The 20594-nt window shown below is 38.6% G+C and overlaps 3 protein-coding genes across 20 annotated transcripts in view; 2 read left to right on the top strand and 1 right to left on the bottom strand.

The window, feature by feature from the left end:
* The first annotated feature begins 305 nt into the window (after nt 1–305).
* LOC131795241 (uncharacterized) lies at nt 306–3692 on the top strand. Its single transcript, XM_059112807.2, has 2 exons — nt 306–796; nt 2324–3692. Exons 1-2 carry the CDS (start codon nt 728–730, stop codon nt 2870–2872), a joined length of 618 nt encoding a protein of 205 aa, XP_058968790.2. The 5' UTR covers nt 306–727; the 3' UTR covers nt 2873–3692.
* A 4637-nt stretch (nt 3693–8329) lies between these two features.
* On the top strand, nt 8330–10661 carry LOC131794733 (proline-rich transmembrane protein 3-like). The gene has a single exon (XM_059112282.2). The coding sequence runs from the start codon at nt 8770–8772 to the stop codon at nt 9892–9894; it is 1125 nt and encodes a 374-aa protein (XP_058968265.2). The 5' UTR covers nt 8330–8769; the 3' UTR covers nt 9895–10661.
* LOC131794744 (kalirin) overlaps nt 10628–20594 on the bottom strand; it is a 99690-nt gene continuing 89723 nt past the window's right edge. For 15 of the 18 annotated variants that reach the window (XM_066160191.1, XM_066160190.1, XM_059112293.2 and 12 more), the window contains 13 exons: nt 20567–20591; nt 19234–19509; nt 18238–18537; nt 15639–15753; nt 14545–14884; nt 14290–14416; nt 14000–14048; nt 13873–13899; nt 13237–13389; nt 12842–12887; nt 12314–12403; nt 11631–11694; nt 10628–11447 (listed from right to left, as the gene is read on the bottom strand). In XM_066160191.1, the coding sequence (XP_066016288.1) occupies nt 11638–11694; nt 12314–12403; nt 12842–12887; nt 13237–13389; nt 13873–13899; nt 14000–14048; nt 14290–14416; nt 14545–14884; nt 15639–15753; nt 18238–18537; nt 19234–19509; nt 20567–20591 (1605 nt within the window). In that variant the 3' untranslated portion in view covers nt 10628–11447; nt 11631–11637. Of the gene's footprint in view, nt 11448–11630; nt 11695–12313; nt 12404–12841; nt 12888–13236; nt 13390–13872; nt 13900–13999; nt 14049–14289; nt 14417–14544; nt 14885–15638; nt 15754–16369; nt 17904–18237; nt 18538–19233; nt 19510–19539; nt 20405–20566; nt 20592–20594 lie in introns of those variants that run through there. The other 3 variants (XM_066160189.1, XM_066160195.1, XM_066160196.1) reach the window with 3 other exon arrangements.

A 20594-nucleotide genomic window follows, 5' to 3' on the forward strand; every position in this document is an offset into this window, starting at 1 on the left:
TAATTGTTTTAAAGTTAATTATCGATGAGTCGCGCCTTCATCACAGTGATCGTCCTGGATGTACATTTTCAGTTTCTGACTTCGAGTTATTTTGCACCTCTTTGGCACTTACTAATTTCGACACAAAAAAATTCATGATGTTTGACGCAGTCTCTCGGTAATTTTAGGGCTGACTTCATTTTGTATTGAGAAGTGTTAAATTAGAAACTGTTTTGCATAAATAAATCTTGTAGTCACGAGTTAAACAAAACATTGAACATATTTGGGAATCAGCGCTCACAAGTTTACCTGCGCAACTGTGAGTTGTCAATCAAAACAAGTGACAGTCTTTGAAAGCATCATTGACTTTGAATGGCTTGCCTCTGTCTTGAATCTGTTTACAATATTTTTTGTGGATTCATCGTCTTAGCTTCATTCAAATCTTTTGTTAATCCAACGGTTGTGTATATAATTTCCTACTGGGCCGCATAAAGCTTGTAACGTCGAGTCCAAAGACAGGACAAAACCTATTTAATCTCTGGTCTTTTTCTTTTAATTTACCGTCGGATACTGGCCGCTCAATACTTAGCACTCTTGACATTACCCTCGAGATTCGGTTGTTCTACGAGAATGTGTTGAATCACGACTTAAAATGTAGATTGGGAACAAAAAGCTGAGTGAAATCTCGCCAACGAAGCTTTCAGGTCGACGTACTATTGGGACTAAAAGATTATTCACGCTGATTAAGATGACAGCACAAGCAGAGGAAAGAGACGAAACTCCGCAAGAGATATTATTGACCTTGAAGAAAGAAATGGTACGTGATATACGTTATTTTGAGTTGAATGAATCGAGACTACAATTTTAACGTTACCGAGCCAAAGTGAAACAGTTTTTCTGGCCTTTCTTGAACTTTCCCCACTACAAAAGTATCAAATTACTCTTTAATAGTTACAATAGCTTTGCTGTGATCGTTTGAAAGTAATTAAAATGTAGGATAATTAGGTTGAGGAAAAAATAAATCTAACGAAATCAAATTCAGTAATGTTAATTACGCAGCGTTAAATTGACTGACTGTAAATTCGGTAAGTCCCTGGCTAAATATCCCTAACAAGAAAATTCAGAGGGAAAATTGTGTTATTTCGACAAAAATCTTTTTTAAGCGTTCATTTTAAGGTCATAGTGTTATGGCGGAAATTCTCTGTTCTCTCTTATCGAACTGATGTTATTTTTTTTGAAAGCAAACGAGATTTGCATTAATGCGCACACACAATACTGAAACACGCTCTATATAGAGAACTTTCGAGTTCTAAAGGAAAATTTGGAGCCTAAATTTCGTAAGATCCACGAGGTGTTATGAAATCTATAAACTGTCTATGGACATTCGTGACAAAAATTTTACTCTTACGAAATTTACCTCATTATGCTAAATGGTTTTTTTCGGGAACAAAACCTTTCTTGACCGCAAGTGAAGTCTGTCATAGAAAGAACATTAAGAGGACTGAACCAGCGAATCAGTTTTTTACCTCCTCGAAGGAAAGAGGAAGTCGTTTAAATAGTTGGGAAATTATATATTGATCAAATTTTGATCAGTCAGGAGCAAAAAATCTGTCGACGTAACAGCTTGTTCTGAAGCTTAGAAGAAACTGTAATAAATTATCCAACTAAAAAATAAAAACAACATTAACACGGTTCAAGGATTCACAATGAATTGAATACATTTTACAAGGTTGCCCCATTGACTCATTAGCCAAGAGTTGGAAGTGTTTTCTGTTTCTCTAAGATTTATCTTTACCTAAAAATCTAAACATTTATTATTGTTCACTTGCAGTCTGTTTTTGATTAGAGCTGAGTTGTCTTGCAAAATTGTAGTCTATGAAGGAAATTTGTAGATAACTTCCGTTTGACTTTGGCCGATAATGTGGTACCGAAATAAATTTTAAAACTTGATGTTTTAACTATAGGACATTTCAATCGTTGGGTACGATAAGAGATGGGAAAAAGTGTCCTCTTAATGAAGGCGTTGCTTCAGTAAAAGAATATGTACCAGGGTCATGGGAAGCTTTTAATACTGGGACCAAAATTTATGTCCTTGGAATAACTTTGTCCAAGGAAATGATTTATTTGTTTTTAAATTCCTTGCCTCAATTACCGTTGAAATTCGAATGGCGCTGCCAAATTAAAAGCAGGGAATTTGGAAAAATGTTAAAAAAAGAATCACGGATCAGAAACAGAGGAAATGATATAGAGTGGGTAAAGAGAAAGATTTTTTATTAGGTAGTAACACAATACTACGTAAGTTCGCACCTGGTTTGAAAAGCTTTTTTGTTTTTGTTCCAATTAGAATTATCTCAAAGACGAGGAAAGCTCCCTAAAAGCTCAGCTTCTTTCACTCAACAAACAGTTCCAGCTACTGGTGAAATCTGCCGCCGAGATATATCCGGAAGTTTTGGACGAAGAATTTCCTAAGAAGGCCGCTGCCAGGCAACGAAACAGACTTCTTCATAGACCATTCAAAAGTCCGGACAGTGACACAGGAAAGGCAGTTGGGGCCACAAGGTCACCAAGCTTTACCAGGGGTAGCTATAAGTCACAGGAATCCCCTCTTAGAAGACCGGTGTTTGATTTGAAACGATTCCCGCGACGGTACATAAGATTGACCAGCGAGGAGGCAGCGGCGCAGATTCAGGAACAGTTTGAAAAAAGCACTAATGCAGCTTCGGGGATCGACGCGAGGAAAATAAGAAGCTCGTTACCAAATTCGCCTACAGACGAAACGGTCATAAGCTCTGTGTTCAGTACAGAAACCCCTGACGATGAACGGAGAAAAAGACTGAAGAAAAAGATGTTAGAGTCAAGAAAAGTCGACGTTGTAAACTTGGGTTTGTTTTGAGATCCTTTTTAAGGGATTATCTTCTCACATCCTAATCTCGTACCCAGATCCTACAGTGTAATTATAAATTACATTCGCTTGGCCATGCAAGGTATGGGTACGAAACTATTCACATCCCTCGACATTCTCCCCTACAAATGCCCCTCCCCTCCCCCCAAAAAATAGCTCAAGGTATTAGCCATTTGGAAGAGGGAGGACGTATGGGACACCTCTCTTTTAAATTAATGACACTCACCATCTCTCACGTTTCTCACCATCTCCATAAAGTTCAATAATTGAGCAAAAGAATACTTACCTTGTTCGACCGCTTAGTTTATATCAGGGTGCCAATTAACTATTTATAAAATGTAGAGCTTAAAGTCATTCAATACAAGTAATACATTAGTATTGTAAGGCAGATTTGTACATACGAGTCACGGAGCAATTTTTTAGTTGAGTGTCAAAATAATTCAGAATTGCTCTGGTTTTGCTTTACTTTGCTCTGTGATTGGTCCAGAAAACTTGCGCCATCTTGTTAACCAAAACTTAATTCAATAGGAATTGGGTAGCTCACGTTTTCGCGCGGTAAAAAATGGCGCACAATTTGGTCAAATTTTTTCAAGTTAAATTGGATCACTACTGTTATAATCTTTTGTTTTTAGTGATCGTCTTGGTAACTTTGGCTCAGATAATCAATACATATCAATACTTAATTCAAAGAAAAATATATTACGTTAAGTATACTTTGAACGCGTCAAGGTTTTACACAAAAAATATAAATAGTATTGTTCAGCAAATGACCCGTCAATTGACAAAATATATCGACATACGTAAATAATCATGTTTTTGAGATTGAATTAAATTATTTGTTCAATACAAGTTTCCCTCTTGTCTTGAATTAAATGGAACGATATTTGACTGAGTAAAGCTATTTTTACCGCAGCTGTGATAAAGAGATCAAAATACAAACTGATTTTGATGGAACTTATTTAAAGATCTAAAAAAACACAGAGATTATTTCTATTATCGGACTCGTGATTTCACTATCTATCTGAATATTTTTATTCAGGGAACTTATGCGCAATAGTTTAGAAGTGGTCTCATATGGTATTTTACAAGAACCGAAGCAAATATTTTTCTCTAAGTTTCTCGAATGCGCAAAAGAAATGGCTTTCAATGTATTTTGGCTTAGTTATCCAAGTAAACGAAGAATTGTGTCTTCCTCAGACTAGATTGCGCACAGGCTATAATTAGTGCTGCGACGTGGCAGTGAAGTTGAAGCACGCGAGAATCGAGCGTGCGAGGTCTGGCGTTTTGTGCCTGGACCTTCTCGGACTTCTCGCGCACTCGTATCTCTCCAGGAGGAGAAACGCGTAGGCTTTTCCGCTCTTGTAGCAGCCCCAATGAAAGCCTGCTTGCAGATTTAATACGGTCGTGGAGAGAACATTAGCAGACAATCTAGACGAGTACTAGATTTCTGTTTTCACTTTTAAGAGACTGGGTTCGTTGTCATTGTGATTTTGATCTCGCGTCTGTTACTATGTTCAAAGACGTATCTTCTTGATGTCGTCTTACAACAAAACGAAAAAAAACCCAGAAATATTACTGAATGGCACGATGCCTTTTTTTTCAACATATAAAAAAATTGGAATATACACCTTTTGTAAATTGGCATCCTCTCGAATAATCGCAGTATCCACGAGTCGAAAATGAAATTTTACGAAATTCAGACAGTTGATTACCTTGGTCAGAAAAATAATTGACTGTTTCATGCGCTCTTAGAAGCGTCAAGTAATGGAGCAGTTGATACAAGCGGAGAAGCTACGAGAGGTTTAGGACGCATAACAGCAACAATAAACGCACGCAGCCAAAAGCGCACGTCAAAACCGCCAGCTAAGCAAGCTACAAATACTACGGAAATTTCAAATCGCATAGACTAAGAGCAGATTCTCATCTCCTTCGTGCCAGTCAAAAACAAATTAGCCAAAAAAAATTGATGTTAGCGCGCCACGCGGAACTTTTCGTGCGCTACCCTCTCAGAGTCTTGCGCAGCGCGCTGAGACCAGTTTTGTTTTACGCTAAGTTTTTTGAATCTTGTAACGGACTTTCACGCGAAGGAGGGACTACTTGTAATCTGCAAATCGCATGAGACCCTATTCAAAATCCAAGGGTGGCCTTGGTCATTTTTTTTTTTACAACTTGCTAACAAAGCCCAATAAAAAGGAGTGTAAAGGCTCGGATCAACGACATTGATGAAGAGGAGGATGAGTTTCATTTTACTTTTAACTGATGAACTCTCAGACGGCGAGCACTAATGTTTATATAAGATCACTAACAACAGACAGTTTGTTGGAAAATTCGCTTCTTTTACTCATGAGGTGATTGACAGAAGAGCACGTTCTGCAATGGTTGACGTACATGAAACAAAAGTCTTAAGACAGAAAATATAAATAGAGATATTCCTTCATCGTCCATTTTCGTCCCTTCCCACGCTCCTTACAGGTCTCTTTAAAACACACGTCCCAGGTTCGTCACTGTCGCCCATAGCAAAGTTTAGATGTTGATATAATTTTTATCCAAATTCTGAACAGTGATAACTCGTACGCGAGACCTTCTCATGATACAGTCTTAGCTTTCTCTTTACAGATAAAAATAAATTGAAGTTATTGATCAATAACTAGTTCTCAGGTAGGCCAAGTTATTATCTCGTTACTAGAATCCTCATTTTCTTGGGTATTCCGCTGAAATAGGGTAACGACAACTCTAGAAACTAGATTGGCCGTACATTGTTGTTAATATGCGGTTGACTATGAGAATTTTTCGCTCTAAAACCCCTGAAGAAAACCTCATTATACATAAAAATATTCCTCTGAATTCAAGGACTAATACGGATAATGTCTCTATCTGCAAGTGCTTAATGAATTCAAGGTCGTTTACTACGACAGTACTTATACCACAACCATCAAATTGGGTAAATGAGTTTTGAAGGCGTGTTAATTTAATAAACACTCGTAACTGTATATTAAGTTTGCATTTATACCGTATTTTGATAGAATAATCCAAATTTATACTTTCTTTTACACCAGGCCTATTTGCACTGACATGAAAGCAGCTTTAAAAAGTAAACAAATTTACAATTTGTACCGGATCCTCGTTCTCAAGACATATAAGTTTTAAGACCACAAAAATATCTCCTAACATCTCATCCGTGAAAAATATCTTGAAAATGCATTGTCCTGGAGACGTAAAAAACATAGAAACAAAACACAATCTCAAGGAAATGTTTTCAAAAATGTTCGTTTACCTTGGACAAACCCTTCGGTAGTTGATTAGTATTTGGAATCGAAACGATGTTTCGAAAGCATCGGAAAACAACGTCGGAGTTCTGGAAAGCGAAATAAAACATTTTGAACGGTTGCTGTGTAACAAAAATACTTTAGTCTCAAAGAAATTAAAGTTTAAGTTTGTCTTTATTTTTAGAAAATCGTGTTTCGTAATTAATATCAATCCAAGATGATTTCGCTTATTTTAAATATTGTAACTTGCAGTATTAACAGATATTTGTATTTTACCTAAAATGGTTGTTCGATATCAGGGCTGTATGTTGAAATCAAAGCACCAATCTAGATCGTAAAGTGCTCTGGTTCATTCCGGATTTGCAAATAATCATTTATGACGTTTTGGTTTATATCAGTTTATCCCTTCAACCCCGAAGATCGATAATGCTTATTTTCCAAACTGTTTTCCATACATTTCCAATGATACTGACAGAGAAAATTTGTACAACAATCAAGAGCTTGTCTGATGAGTGATCATTTCCCTTATTCTCACGACCATAATGTTTGATTCAACAATCATTCTGTGTGATGTAGAAGTGATATTGTAAGGAGAGTTAAGACATCAATCACTCCTAGGGTTTCAGGAGTAAAGCAGTAGAGGTTTGCTACAACAAACACTTGTAAGTATTATTTCAAAAACTAAAATTTATTCCTTTACGTATTTTAGTTTTATCCCGAAGCTATTATCGAAGATAACTGCATAACAACGAAGCGACTTTTCGACTTGGGTGGAGCTGACGACTCTTCTTCCTTCTAAATGGTAGCTGAAGTAATTCTTTAATGCGTTTTCCCTTTAGAGTGATGAGCATCTAATTTCTCCCTGCGATATCAGACTTGAATCAAACATCAAGGTTATGAGAATAAAGGAAATGGTCAACAATTGAAGAGACTCTTGATTGTTAAACAAATTCTCTTCGTCAGCACCTTAGGAAATGTATAGAGAACAGTATGGAGAATATACATACTGATGTTGGCGTGTAAAAGATTTAGGGCATAGAGTCTGTTTGTACGAACAGTTTTGGTTGAGTTCAATGAATATCAACTCCCTTGAGAGGCAATCAAATTCTATAACACACTTCACATATGCGTGAAAATTGTTACTATCTTATAGAGTTTGCATACTGATGCTAGGATGTAAAAAGGTTTAAAGAGGAAGGGCTGATTTCAAAACTAATCAGAGCCTAAGGTGGAGTCATTGTGTTTCTTCTGAAAAGAAGCCTTAATTGAATTATCATCTTTACCAAGAACAAAAAGCTCTTTTCTGATGTATGCAGTAAGCATGACGATGATCATCAAGAAAGAGAAACTGGCTGAAAATACACCCTTTAATATTAGCCAACCCTAAGCGCTGTAACCAGGAACTGAATTGAAATGAAAACAGAAACGGTCGGAACGACTCAGATGGATTTTTTTAACAACTTGACCAAAATATCCTAAGTGATTTCCCTATCGAAATTGTTTTTCACTAACGCGTTCCGTACTCGTCATACTTTCTTTGTTCGTCCATTGTATCGTAAGCTTCCATTGGGATTCTAGAAGATACTGTTAGGAATTAAAATTTTATATCTATGGTCACCAATCGACTCCATGCTTGTGGCAAAAAACACGCAATTCTGTCGTGAAACTCACGCGTCATAATAGAGCCAGGTGAACCACAGCTGAATATTTTCAAACCACTTTCAATATTTACCCAGCGTATAATGCTAGCTTGAATTTTCATGGTAAGTTTTTCTCGTAAAAAGGTTTGCCGGAAGTTTGTCTTCTCTGTAGGGGGAATAAGCCATTAGTTGCACTCTCTAGAACGCCATAACAACGGAATGAGTCACGTCTATTTCCGTTTTAAAGAAATTGAAAATTCGTCTTTGCTTTAAGGAAATAGACGTAATCATCTGAAAATATCAATATTTGCTTACATATTTGCTTATGTCAGGTGAATAATCTGTTAATACCGTAATACTCCCCCACTTTTTCTAATACTGTTTACGCTCAGGAAATTTTACATTGATTTCCATGTGTTGGGGCGCGTGCGCTTGTCACGGGAACAAAAAAGCTTTGAGTGAATACGTCAAAAAATATACGCCTTTTTCCTGAAGTTGAATATTCTAAGTTTGTTAATATAAGAAACGGAGATACGTAAACGACAAACCACTTCTTAGAGAGACACTCAACACCAAAATAGGAATTATATTGCCTCGCGAATTTGAATAATGCTGAGGTCATTGTCGGATGTGATAAGGAGAGGTTGTTTGTAAACGGCGCTTCGTCACTGTTCTAATCAGCTGAATCAAATTGAGCTGTTTTGCATCACAAAGGATACGAAACTAATCGTGACAATAAGGGAATAACTAATGCATACAAAGACAGATAAGTTGGAAGGAGAAGATATTCACAAACGACTTGTTCAAGGCTAAAAAAACATTCAGAGATCAGTCTTGCGTTACAATATCATCGAATTAACAGAAACTCGATTTAATCGGTCATCGTTCAATAATTGAACTGTGCTTGTTACTTGGAGAGGGTCGCTGGGTTCTGGAACGATTTGAGAATTTGCATAGAATTTCACGAGGTCAAGATCATACTATGCCATCCACAGAGCCTGAAACAGTGACGAGAGCAAAAGCTGGAGCAGAACCTTGGCCAGAGATGTCTGCTCCTCCAAACCCCGAACCTCTTCCCGACTGGGATCTTGCGCTGAGAGATTGGAAATATCTTTGGGAACTTCACTACATCGGTTTTGGAGTCCTGTTCTTCGGCGTGGCAGTGTTCTCTTGTGTTTGTGTCGTGAAAATCAAACACAGAGCCAGAGGCATGACGTTGGCGAATTACTTTCTTGCTGTCTGTCTGATGTTAATGACGTTTAGTGTCTCAAGAACACTGTACCTGTTCCTCGATCCTTACGAATCGCACACGGTCTTGGATCTTCCAGTGTTGTTGAGCAGAATCATCTTTGCCATTGGATATCCTTGCTTAACATCAGCCTTATCACTGATTCACTTCGCCTTCCTCGAAGTAAACAAACTTCGACTGATCTCACGGCGTCTTCAAAATGTCAAGTTTCTGGTGTCGGTGATAGCGTCGCATTTTGTGATCGTGTTAGTTGTGTATTTGGTCATAACACTGGCACCGAAGCTCGCTCGTTTGCTTATTTTATGCCAAACGGTGTTAATTTCCTGGTGGTTCATTCTGGCAGCGTGCTTCTTGTACAGTGGTTGGAAAGTAAACTGGGAATCGCAAATCACAGCCAAGTTCTTCAGCTCTACAGTGGTGAAGGATCGAACCGCTTCAACGCTTTCTTCTGCCTCGCTCGACCCGCAGAGCTACAGTGTCACGGTCGAGCAGGCAAAAACTTTGAGCGGTGATCAAAACAAACCTTCAAAAGGAGCGCAAAAAATTGCTCGAATTTCTGGCTTTGTCTCGCTTCTTGCATTGCTAAACTTCGGAGCAGAACTTTATTCACTGTTCTCGTTGTACAAACTGTATGATTTCGAAGGAGAGAATGTTGTGGATCACTGGCCATGGTGGGGTTATCAGACAGTGAGTCGAATTTTAGATTTTTTTCTATGTTTAGTAATAGCCTACGTTATTTTCCCTTCCACTCAAATTGAGAAAACGCAAAAACATTCCGCCTCTTACGGAGTGGACAGTCATACGATGCGTGTGAACAAGAACGTGGCAAAAACGGCTGACGGAATAGACGCAGTATGATGTGCAAAAATTGAAAGGAAACAAGAGAGGAACGATTCGTTCGCGTGATTGCAACCACGACTCGAATGTCGGAAAACATCAAAACTTCGCAAAGAAGATTTCATTCAAGAGAAGATCCGTTGATTAGGTGTACGTGCAAAAAATGGAACAAAACAGAGATTAACAGTGGTTCACGTCACCAGAAACATGACCCGGAAATCGGAGAACACAAGAAATACGTGAGTTACACCGGTTGTGTATCCGTTTGCAAAACTTAACGGTGCACAATCATACAGAAGAACCCTAATAACAGCGAACTCAACAAAATGAAAGCGTTTCGCCGAATCAAGAAGTTAAAAGTTACGTGTTTTTAACAGTTATTCAAGATAGGTTTTCCTCTTGCGTAATGAGTTCTTCAAAGTTGACTGATGAATATGTCAACGAAACAAAACATTTTAAGTTTTACCTTTTAAGAGAAAGCTATCATTTTTCAAGGGTTACAATTGTCACGAAAGATCCAAGCACTTCGCGGCTTGCTTTGCAAGTTCAATGTTGATGTAAAAGTCTTGTAGATTAACATGCATGTTAATTTATTGTAAGTTCTCTAAGTCACTCCTAAATACAGCAAACGAGCTCGGTTCAGTTTTAAAAAACAGTGGATTGAAAGAAGAGAAAAACTGCAAAAGTTTCCACAGGTAAAATGGAGATAAGTAGAAATTCATGTAAGGATTGTGAAGTTACTACACAAATTCAATAAATTCTTCACGTTTTATTTCTCAAACAATTTCTGAATGCTATGCATAATTTCTGTCATTAACTTCGTCATTAAGTTAATAAATAAGCCAGCAATTTGGCAAATGCTGGAAAATAGTATCTTTGCTGGTAATAAAGGGGAATTTAGCGCAAAAATAATCCAACGAATGCTTCTTTTTATTTGGTTTGTGAAGGAAACTGACAGAGGGGAAAAGAGAAGTACTACAAAAACTAAAAAACCACTGAAAACAAACTTGCATCTTTGGACTTGCGTTGAATAACAGAAAATAAATCCACGACATCTTTACATACTCAACCGTCCAATACACAATATTCAATGTTACACAACGCACCGATCCATCAGAAGCGACGCCGCTGCAACTGAACGACAACCGTCGCACGAAATCAAACAAGCAAATCGAACTAGCAAATCGAACTAAAACGTTCGCAAAGAATTGGTTGTCCACGAAAACAAAAATTATTTCCCTTAAAAAGCTATTAAGGAAAATGGTGGAAACCTACACCATTCTGCAGATAACTAAAAACAAAGCAATAAATTTCTCTTCTCTTTTAAACATTTCTAGTCCCAGCGACCTCTCACTGGTCGACTGGATGCGAATCTACAATTTACATATTGTTTTGAAAAGGTTTCATAAATTTTCATTAAAAAATAACCTATTCTTTTACATACAAGACCGCTCAAAATATATTACAGCTGTACAACTTGAAAATGTGCACAATTTCCTCATTACATGAATAGTTTTTTACAAAAGTGACGAAACAGAGGGCTAACTTTCTATCCGTAAGTAAAATTCTTGAAACTGCAAAAAAAAGAGGAAAAACAACATTTAAGTTTTTCTCTGGAATAGACCAGCATAAATCCTTTCTGAAAATCAAAAAAAAAAAATTTCAAAATTTGAAAAAGCTACTGTAAGTGTCATTTCTTTATAGATGGTTAAGTGTTCTATTTATTTATTTATTTATTTTTTATTTTTTTCCCTCACCTTAATGCTATACAGTCGTGGTGTTCTTGACGTTCTTATTCATTGGTAATGGCGTAAGGTCGTGCTGAGGTGGAAAGAAAATCAAGGAAGATGTAGTAGGCAATTCTCCACACTAGCTACGACATATTCGTTTGTAGTATTATAAAAATCCAACACCCACTGGCTGACAATTTTCCTTACTCAACAACTGCTCCTTAGAACTTTAGCGACCTGGCGAGGAGTACTCGCCCGTGTGCAGGCCATCATTAGCAACGCTGCAGGACACGCGTTTCTCCACCGCGGAGGGTTAACCATTCATAACCTAACATAAGTATGCATATTCTCCATACTGTTCTCTATACATTTCATAAGGAGCTACCAAGGAGAATTTGTTTCACAATCAAGGGCTTCTTTAGTTGGTGATCATTTCCTTCATTCTCCTGACCTTTATGTTTGATTTCCGGATGATATTGTAAAGAGAAATTAGATGCTGGTCACTCTTAGAAGTTTAAAGCTTAAATGTGAAAAAAACAGTCTTACAACCAAATGCGACATTAACTAATTCCAAAATACTCCACCACTCGGTTATTTCAATTAGCAATTAATCTCTGTCTTCTCCTTACAACTGTGATGCATTCTCAACCAAAAAGGTAAAGAGAAATGAGAAGCGAATCAATCTTTCGTCTAACACTGACTTCTCTTACCTGATTTCTTCTCCTTGCGTTGAAGGCCGCTAACCGTGATATGTTGAGTTTAACTTGTCTAACTGGACTAGGGGGCCTGGGACTAATCATCTGTGAAACGCAACGAAAAACGATTAATGGCGACGGTTAAAAAAAAGTTCTTACATAAGTTTTGTGGATAAAAAATAAGGCAAATCGGGTTTACAAACGGTAAAAACACGAGGCTCAAGACAGGTAGGCAAAAACTTTGAAGCATGGCAAAACTGGGAAACTATTTGCTAATGGTGAAAAGAGCTGGGTACATTTATGACTGTTACCTGAGCTTATGAAAATCAGGTGACAGTGGCGGCAGCAGTAAACGCGGGAAAACTCACAGGGGAAGGGCGGGGCGTAATAAGTGAACTCGAGTAGCGCTCAACAACCAGTCTGGAATCAGCGCCATGCGCACGAAAATTTACCTCTCGTAATAAACGTGGGAAATTTGGCAAAAGGAGGTACGAAGAGTGCGAAATAATATCACCAATTGTTGTAAGGAAAACTTTGTCTTACCTTAATCCATTGAGAATTTAGACAATTTTGACAGTCGGCTCTTTTTCTAAACGTAATTGAAGTAAAAAAAAGTTCAGAATTAGGATGGGAACAAAATAAAAGTTGATATAAAATCGAAATTATATTGAGAATTCGAGCCATTTTCGAGACTTTTTTAGTTAGATGTAAGAAAGGAAGTCAACGGTGACAGTGTCGGAAGACTTCGGTCTCTCCGACGGCTTCCGACCCCTTCCGATGAGGTTTCAGACATGCACCATCAGTTCAGTTTACTACTGTACAATTTTAATAAGAACTAATCAGTAAAATGCTACGGAAGAGAGTAAGTTGCGCAAAACGCACTTTGCAAATAGGAAATCTTTCCAAAGAAGAGTTCTAAATGCTGCTTCTTCACTTACTTCGGATTTTTAACAAGTAACGAGGAGATGAAATCCTTTCCTTGCTGTGAAATTGGTTCAAAATGCTTCGGATTGAATTCGTATTTCACTTCTGTGATATTTCGACAAGTTTCTTCGATTGATTCCCCATGAAACGGTGAAACTCCGCTCAATCTGCAAAGCAGGGGGATAAAAGTCAAGTTGGAGAGAGTCATTTAAACCAAACAAGCTATCAGTGAATATTCTGCGGGGTGGAGCGTCAAAAGGCGTTTCTCGCTCTATTGTCGTAAAACAGCCAGTCAGTGAGAAGGTAAATATCACAAGGCGCCAACGAGAACTAAAAATATGGACAAGTAAACTGTCTGAGGTGCGGGAAAACGCGGGTGACCAAATCACGATTGATGGAAGTTGACTAGTCAAGAGGTTGAGAAGCTAATTGGTTGAGAGACTGGCGGGAGTTTTCTTGACCAATCACAGCGACCAGTTACCTTGAATTAAAATCTCGGAGCAAGGAAGAGAACTAACTACAAACAATCGAACCCAGGCCACAAAAATAGGACAAGAGCGCTCTCGTGACTAACCCATCCCTACTCCCCCAAAAATTACCCTAGAGCTCAGTTATCTACTCGTACATAGAAATGAATTGGTGATACTTACATGATGTATGTAATAACGCCTATACTCCTGCAGTCAAAGGAGAGAAATATTTTCGTTAATAACATAAACAACCCAGAGAAGTTCAGAACAGAAAGTTAACTAAGAAAGTCTTTAGCTTGACACATACCATGTATCTGTTGTGAAGTCTACAGGTTGTCTGTTCACTAATTCTGGAGCTGAAGAAAGAAAAGATGATCGGTATTTTGCGAGTTAAAAGGGCTGTACATTACAAGTCTCGTGTTGTGGTCATTCAAATAAAAGCTACTGAGAAATACTATCAAGTGGTTCTGTTGATCAAACTGCAAAAGTTGGTTCTAACTTTCAAGTCTGTGGATGAATCCCTTTGAGTTAAAGCTACAGAGAGGAACATTCATGTGGAACTGTTTATTATACGTGCAGAAGTAAATGGAAACATACCAGCACACTCAGGATTTCCAAACACTTGCTTAACTACAGATTCTGAGTCGGAAATCTCCGTTGCACAACCAAAATCGATTATTTTCACTTTTGGTAACGGCCCACCATCCAGGAGAAGGTTTTGCGGCTAAAGGGAAAAAAAAGAAGATAAGAATTTGGAGAGATTACATTTGACCCCTCTTTTTACAAACAATACTTTGTTGGACACGCAATGACCACGACTTGCGTCACACTTGTTTACGTTCATAGCCTCACCTTTAGGTCGAGGTGCACGATAGAAAGATCTCGAAGATGCTGAACTCCTTCGAGTATTTCCCTCACATGACCTATAGCAACTTTCTCCGTTAAATTGTCCATAACGACCAGATGATCGAACAACCGACCACCGGCAAGAAGTTCAACAATTACTACAAAGTTCTTCGTTGTATCGAAAGCGTCGATAAATCCACTCAAATTAGGATGTTTGAGCCTTCGAAGGAGATAAATCTCGTCTTCTACTTCCTCTTTTCCGACCATTCGTTTCTTGACCAGTTTAGCGGCGTATTCCTGCCCTGTTACTTTTTCTACGCTCTTCTTGACAACAGAAAAACGGCCCCTGAAAAAGGTGCAATCCATTCATCAGAGTTGGACGTAAAAGGAAACGTAGATCGTTGCGACCACTCAGGGAGGGAGGGGAGGAGTCGGTGGATTTTAGAGGAATCACGTGGCTTTAAGGAAGAACGGAAAGGGGCTCAGTCGTCGGGGGGGGGGGGGGGAATACAGAAATTTGACTGCCAATGAGGCGGGGGTGAGGCGGGTAAGGAAATCGGTTAAGTTTTGCGACGCAAAGATAGATAACGATACGATAGATAGCGATACGATAGATAACGATTGTTCCCTTGCGGAAGTTACTTGTGGAGAGCAACATTGTAGGACTTTTAAGTGCACAATGCTCACTGCATGGCATTCGAAATTTCCTCGTTACATGAAGCTAGGATGACCACTCTATGAAGTGGCAAGAATATAACTGCAACCTCTGCGGCTGATCAGAGCGTTAACCCTTTAACTCCCATGAGTGACCAAGATAGAGTTTCTCCTTACAATATCAATACAATATCAACCAGATAAGTGACGAGAATAAAGAAATATATCAATTTGAGGACAATTTGTTGATCCAATACAAAATTCTCTGAACTAACATTGTAAGAACTGTATGGTTGACAGTAAGGAGAATTACAAATTTGGTTTGGGAGTTAAGAGGGTTTAACAACCGAAAAGTGGAATGCGGTTGACTGACTGACACATTAGTACAGAAAAGAAAAACAAGAGAGCCACTGACTCATTATTCATCGGAGAAATCTGCAACTCACCTTCCAAGCTCGGCGTAAATGTTATAATAATCTTCGATATCTTTTTTCCAAACAATAGGATCACTTCGCGAGTTGGAGCGCACTTTCCTCTTGTTTTTTTTCTTTTTTTCATCGTCTGAGAGGAAGAAACAAATAATGTTTTATGTGCCGTAAGCAAAAGGTAGGGAGGTGAAGACAATTGCAAAGAACGGAAAAAGGACGCTAAATATTCAGCACTCTGTCTTCTTCCTCGTGCTCTTCCTCTCTCACGCGCATACATCCCTGCGCATCTCCTTCCTCGAGCGTTTCTTTCCTCGCGCATCAAACTCATCTTTCACATTACTTCTCCTCAAAGCTTCTCGACTTTCGTGCGGTTCTTTTCTCACGAATCTCCACCTTCACTTTCTTCACTTACCCTCATCCTCGCCTATCTTCTATCACAGGGCATTTATTCCTCGCGCGGTTCTTCCTAACAGCATCTACACCCACGCGCGCCTCCTCCGTCGCAATTTGCCTCGCGCAACGACGCTCTAAGATGAAGCATGTTTAGTCCGCTCTCACAACAGTTGGGCTAGGAACGATATTTAGGTGTGAAAAGGAAAATCCATTCTTAAAATTTTTACCACTAGTCACTCACTTTCAAATAAATCATTGCTTCGTTAACTTCAGTCTCATTCAAAATTCTGTTAACGGTTTCACAACGTTCTTCGCAACAAGGTAAGGCAAAGCGAAGGTTGGAAAAGGACAACTAATTCATCGTCAAACATTTCAGTCGGTTTTTATTTCTAATTAGCAGCTACTCAGATAATTAAGCACAACTAAATTGATTTAAGCATCATTCAATGTAACCGTGTTGTCCCCATAACTCATAAGTTAAAATAGACTATGAACAGCTCCTCATTAATAACGCTTTGGCACCTGAGTTTTTCGCCCCAGCGTTTTTTCGCCCGCGGAACGTGTGAGGCCTTGGGCAACGCGAGCCAGCAAGAACCCTGCATGGGATCTGGGCTCAAGTCTTCCCCCGGGCGGGAAACGCGCGTCCTGCAGCGTTTGTAATGAGGGTCTTCTCATAGACTAAGGTTAAAAATGATGTTATAAATCACTACAGACCCTGCCCAAAAGAGCAAATCCATGTCTGCTTGACAAGTACATTGCAATTTAGTCAATAAATTAAAATAAATAATTATTAAAATAAAATCCTCGCCAAGCAGAACACAGATTGCTCTGTAACGGAGCTCAATTTTATTTCTATTTTATTTGTTATCCTTAACTGTTTATTCATCGTACCGAGGGAAATTTATCCTCTCTGTTTCATGAACCATACGAGTTGTTTCTGAACAAACCGTTTTACAATTTAAAGGTTGATTAAAGTTATTGAATTACGAGGGAAATTACTACAGTAAAACAGAGATAAGTAAAGCAAAGTTGATTTGATGAAATAATCCGAGGTTAGAATACCTTAAAGAGATTTGATAGTTTAATACAACTACGACCATTTACGCATCTTAACCTGGTTTTAACACTTAAAAAGTAATAAAAATACCTAAAAATCGCGATGCAAGCTTCTGTCAAGTGGCTAAAAAAAAAAACTGATTCACTGATTGGCTTAGCAATAGGTAAGCCGACAAAAACGCGTCCAGAAGATTTTAGGTAGATGTCAGAATAATCAAGTCGTAAATTTATAAGTTTCTGCAAGCTTTGCGGTATCAATCCATCTGATCTGAAAGCTAACAGTATTCCTGTAACTATTCTTGGCTGCTTTGATTAAAACGCTGTTTATTTCAAGTAACTCTCCCGCAAAAAAGTTTGAGTGATTGATCTTATATCTGAATGACAAGTTGTGCCCGCACGACCTGTCATTCAACAAGGATAGTAATTGGCCCGATTACTCAGTGACAACACGTGATTATCAGCTGACCAGCAGATCACGTAAAGAACATACGTTTTATTGTTATTCCCGGGAGGCAATAGTTTCATTTTGGCAGCTATCCACAAAGCAATTCTTCAAATACTACAACCGACGGTTAGGATGATCAGTTAAATTTTCTACTACCTAACAATTAATCATTTATTTCTAGTAAAGCGTACGTCCTAGGGAAGTTTTACAAGTTTATACAACAATATACCAATTAAGAGTACAAATTAGTTTTATTTTACAACGCTTGTCATTTGTTTTACGGTTGGACTAGAATAATTAGAAGATCTCTAAAGTGGCTTGAATAGTTTAATTCTTTGAAGTACGAAGATAACTGATGTTCATTTAGCTCGATGTTTAAGACGATTCTTCTGAAAAAAGCAACACAGTTCAGATTAGAGATTTAATTGAGTAGAAGTTTTAAATTATATGGTAAAGGGATCCTTTAATGAGTAGAAATTACCACAAAAGTATACTAACGCAAACTTCTTTGAGTCTCTTTAGGTTTAATAGAAAAATAGGTTTTAATACAGCTTCTAAATCTCTGTGCATACAAGTCCAATTGTCATGTTTCTGCGCTCTTTGTAGAAACCATCAAAAGTGCGCGACAACTAATTTGATGAAAAAGTTACGCTTTTTTGTGCGTGACCACCTTTAAAACAAACGTCACGCTCGCATATGACTTGCGCCTACTGAAACACTCACCGCTTTCGACGTCCAGTGTTATAGAATCCGAGATAGGACTGGGTCGACTGATACCAATCTCGTTATTAGCACTGACTCGGAACTGGTACGTGGCGCCCGGCGTAAGATCATCAATTAGCGTGCTGTTTCCCGCCACAAATGGCACCGCCGCCTGCCACACACTCACCCCAGTCTCCTTATACTCCACAGTGTACGCGGTGATTTCTTTACCCCCGTCCAACTTAGGTGGTTCCCAGTGCAACACGAGCGATGATGAGGTCATTTCTCTGACGCAAGGTTTCGAAGGAGGTTCAGGAACACCTTAATGATGTAACAAGCAAAGTTAGGATATGAACGACAATTGTAACACATGAAAATGAAATCAACTGAGGAATGACATAACAATGATAGTGTTTAGGATTCTCGGGACGGAAAAACTCGACCTCGGTCGGCACATTTCCGTCACCGAAAATTCAGTGAGGTCGCTTGAGAAGTTATGTCACTTGACGGAAACCTGACACGACGAAAGATTTCCCAAAGTTTGCCATAATTTAGTGTTTAATATTTAAAAATACCGCAAGTTTGAAAAATAGACAACAGTGATTTACCCTGGAGATAACTCTGACATTTAATTGCTGATTGTTTTAGGGACCCCTCTTCCCCTTTGCTACTGTAAGTCGTAGGACATACTTCACACCAAAACTATTTGGTCCCAACTTGGGTTCGACGTTTCTGTGATCAACCCACAACAGCCTTTTAATTAGTTGGAAGTAAAATATAAGGCGTGACCGTGACACAATCGTGGGAGACCGAAATTCACTGAAGAGAGATCGAAATGTACTCGTGAGTGTTCGAGATTCACCCGTCGGAGATCGAAATTCAATCGCCGAGGACATAAAAATGAAGAATGTTCTTTCCGCATCTCGCTGGTAGTCCTATCCCAAACATTTTGGAGCAATTTATGCCACTTGACATTCAGCAGCAAGGGGTACCTGATTTGACAGCTTTTGCTTTTACCTAACACGGCAACGTTAGCGGAGCAAGTGATGCGGCGTGACCCGCACGTGACAGAACACCTGTAGTGACCTGTATCAGCAGTCTCCGTTTGCGTGATGTCCAACGCATATGTGACTCCGTCTTTAACTAGCCTGATATTGTCGTAATTTTCTATGGCATGCTGGTTCTTAGTCCAGGTCACCGTGAGGGGGTGGGTGGGGAGCGATGATAATTTGCACTGAAGCCGTAAATGGTGGCCGCTTTTAACAGTGACGTCACGAAGAACTTCGATGAAAGCTGACGGCGTGAAAGTAAGTACGTTGTGCATTGTTAATTGGGTTAGCAACGGAAAAAAATTATATAAAATAAAACGTTAGGAATTAGTTTTACTAAATAAGCATTACATTACCGTTGCCAGCTCTTTGCTTTATCTCATTCAACGACGACTAAGGCGGAGTACAATGCAATGTGCCTGCTGTTGTCGAGCGCTTACAATCAATCCATTATTATTTTTGCGTTCTTTCTACAAGCAATAACCCCTCCGACAACTACATAGGAAAAATTACAACAATGCTTCGAAGGAGGGATTTAGCCGCCGATCGCTTTCCCAAAGTTTTCATCAAAACCTCAAAGGTATGTTCCATTTCTTGACAAGAGATCACTTTCACAAGCCTTGATTTTGACTTCGATCAAGTTTCTGATTAATTCAACATAATTTAAGTCTTAAACATGAATTTAAAAAATATATTCTTTGCGACGATTACGAAGTCACCTAAGTGGGTTTAGTGACATCTCTCTTTTTCAGAAAAATAATTTAATGATATCGCCTTCGTAGTTAACATACCAACGGAAGGACGAAATTGTAAACAAATATGTACAGCTGACCATGGCGCAATGCACGCACTGCAATATTTTATCAGTGCTTTTTACTCGCCTCAACCTTACTTATAAAAACGTGCAACTATGTGCTTTTTTCCCCTTGTAAGTTAAGTTTTGGTGACTTAAGTTTAAGACCTTAAATCTTCTCCCAATTAAACTTTAATTTAAACTGTAGCTTTTAGTCTTAAATTTTCTTACGATAAAGACAAAGAGTTGACAGGGATCAAGTGACGAAAAGTGCTTAAGGTTAACTGTTGTTAGAGATTATCTTGGGCATGCAATGTGGTTTGTGATTCGTGCAGATCTTGCTCAACTAAAATAAAAATGAAAACAAAAAGAACTCTTTAAGTGAGTCGTGAACGAAGCAGGTAAAATCTCTGATAAGCTTAGAGCACGCGTGTAAAACACATGAACAATGAACGCACGTACACACGAACAACTCTGAATCATTGTGAAATCATAACTAGATACGTACTGATTTCGGAGTTTCCTTTTTGATTCTG

The sequence above is a fragment of the Pocillopora verrucosa genome, chromosome 13 (genome assembly GCF_036669915.1).
Source record: "Pocillopora verrucosa isolate sample1 chromosome 13, ASM3666991v2, whole genome shotgun sequence".
Taxonomy (NCBI): Eukaryota; Metazoa; Cnidaria; class Anthozoa; order Scleractinia; family Pocilloporidae; genus Pocillopora; species Pocillopora verrucosa.

Coding starts and splice junctions, on each gene's coding strand:
- LOC131795241 (XM_059112807.2), top strand. CDS start 728: ATGACAGCACAAGCAGAGGAAAGAGACGAAACTCCGCAAGAGATATTA. Junction 797..2,323: donor TGACCTTGAAGAAAGAAATG/GTACGTGATATA, acceptor TGTTCCAATTAG/AATTATCTCAAAGACGAGGA.
- LOC131794733 (XM_059112282.2), top strand. CDS start 8,770: ATGCCATCCACAGAGCCTGAAACAGTGACGAGAGCAAAAGCTGGAGCA.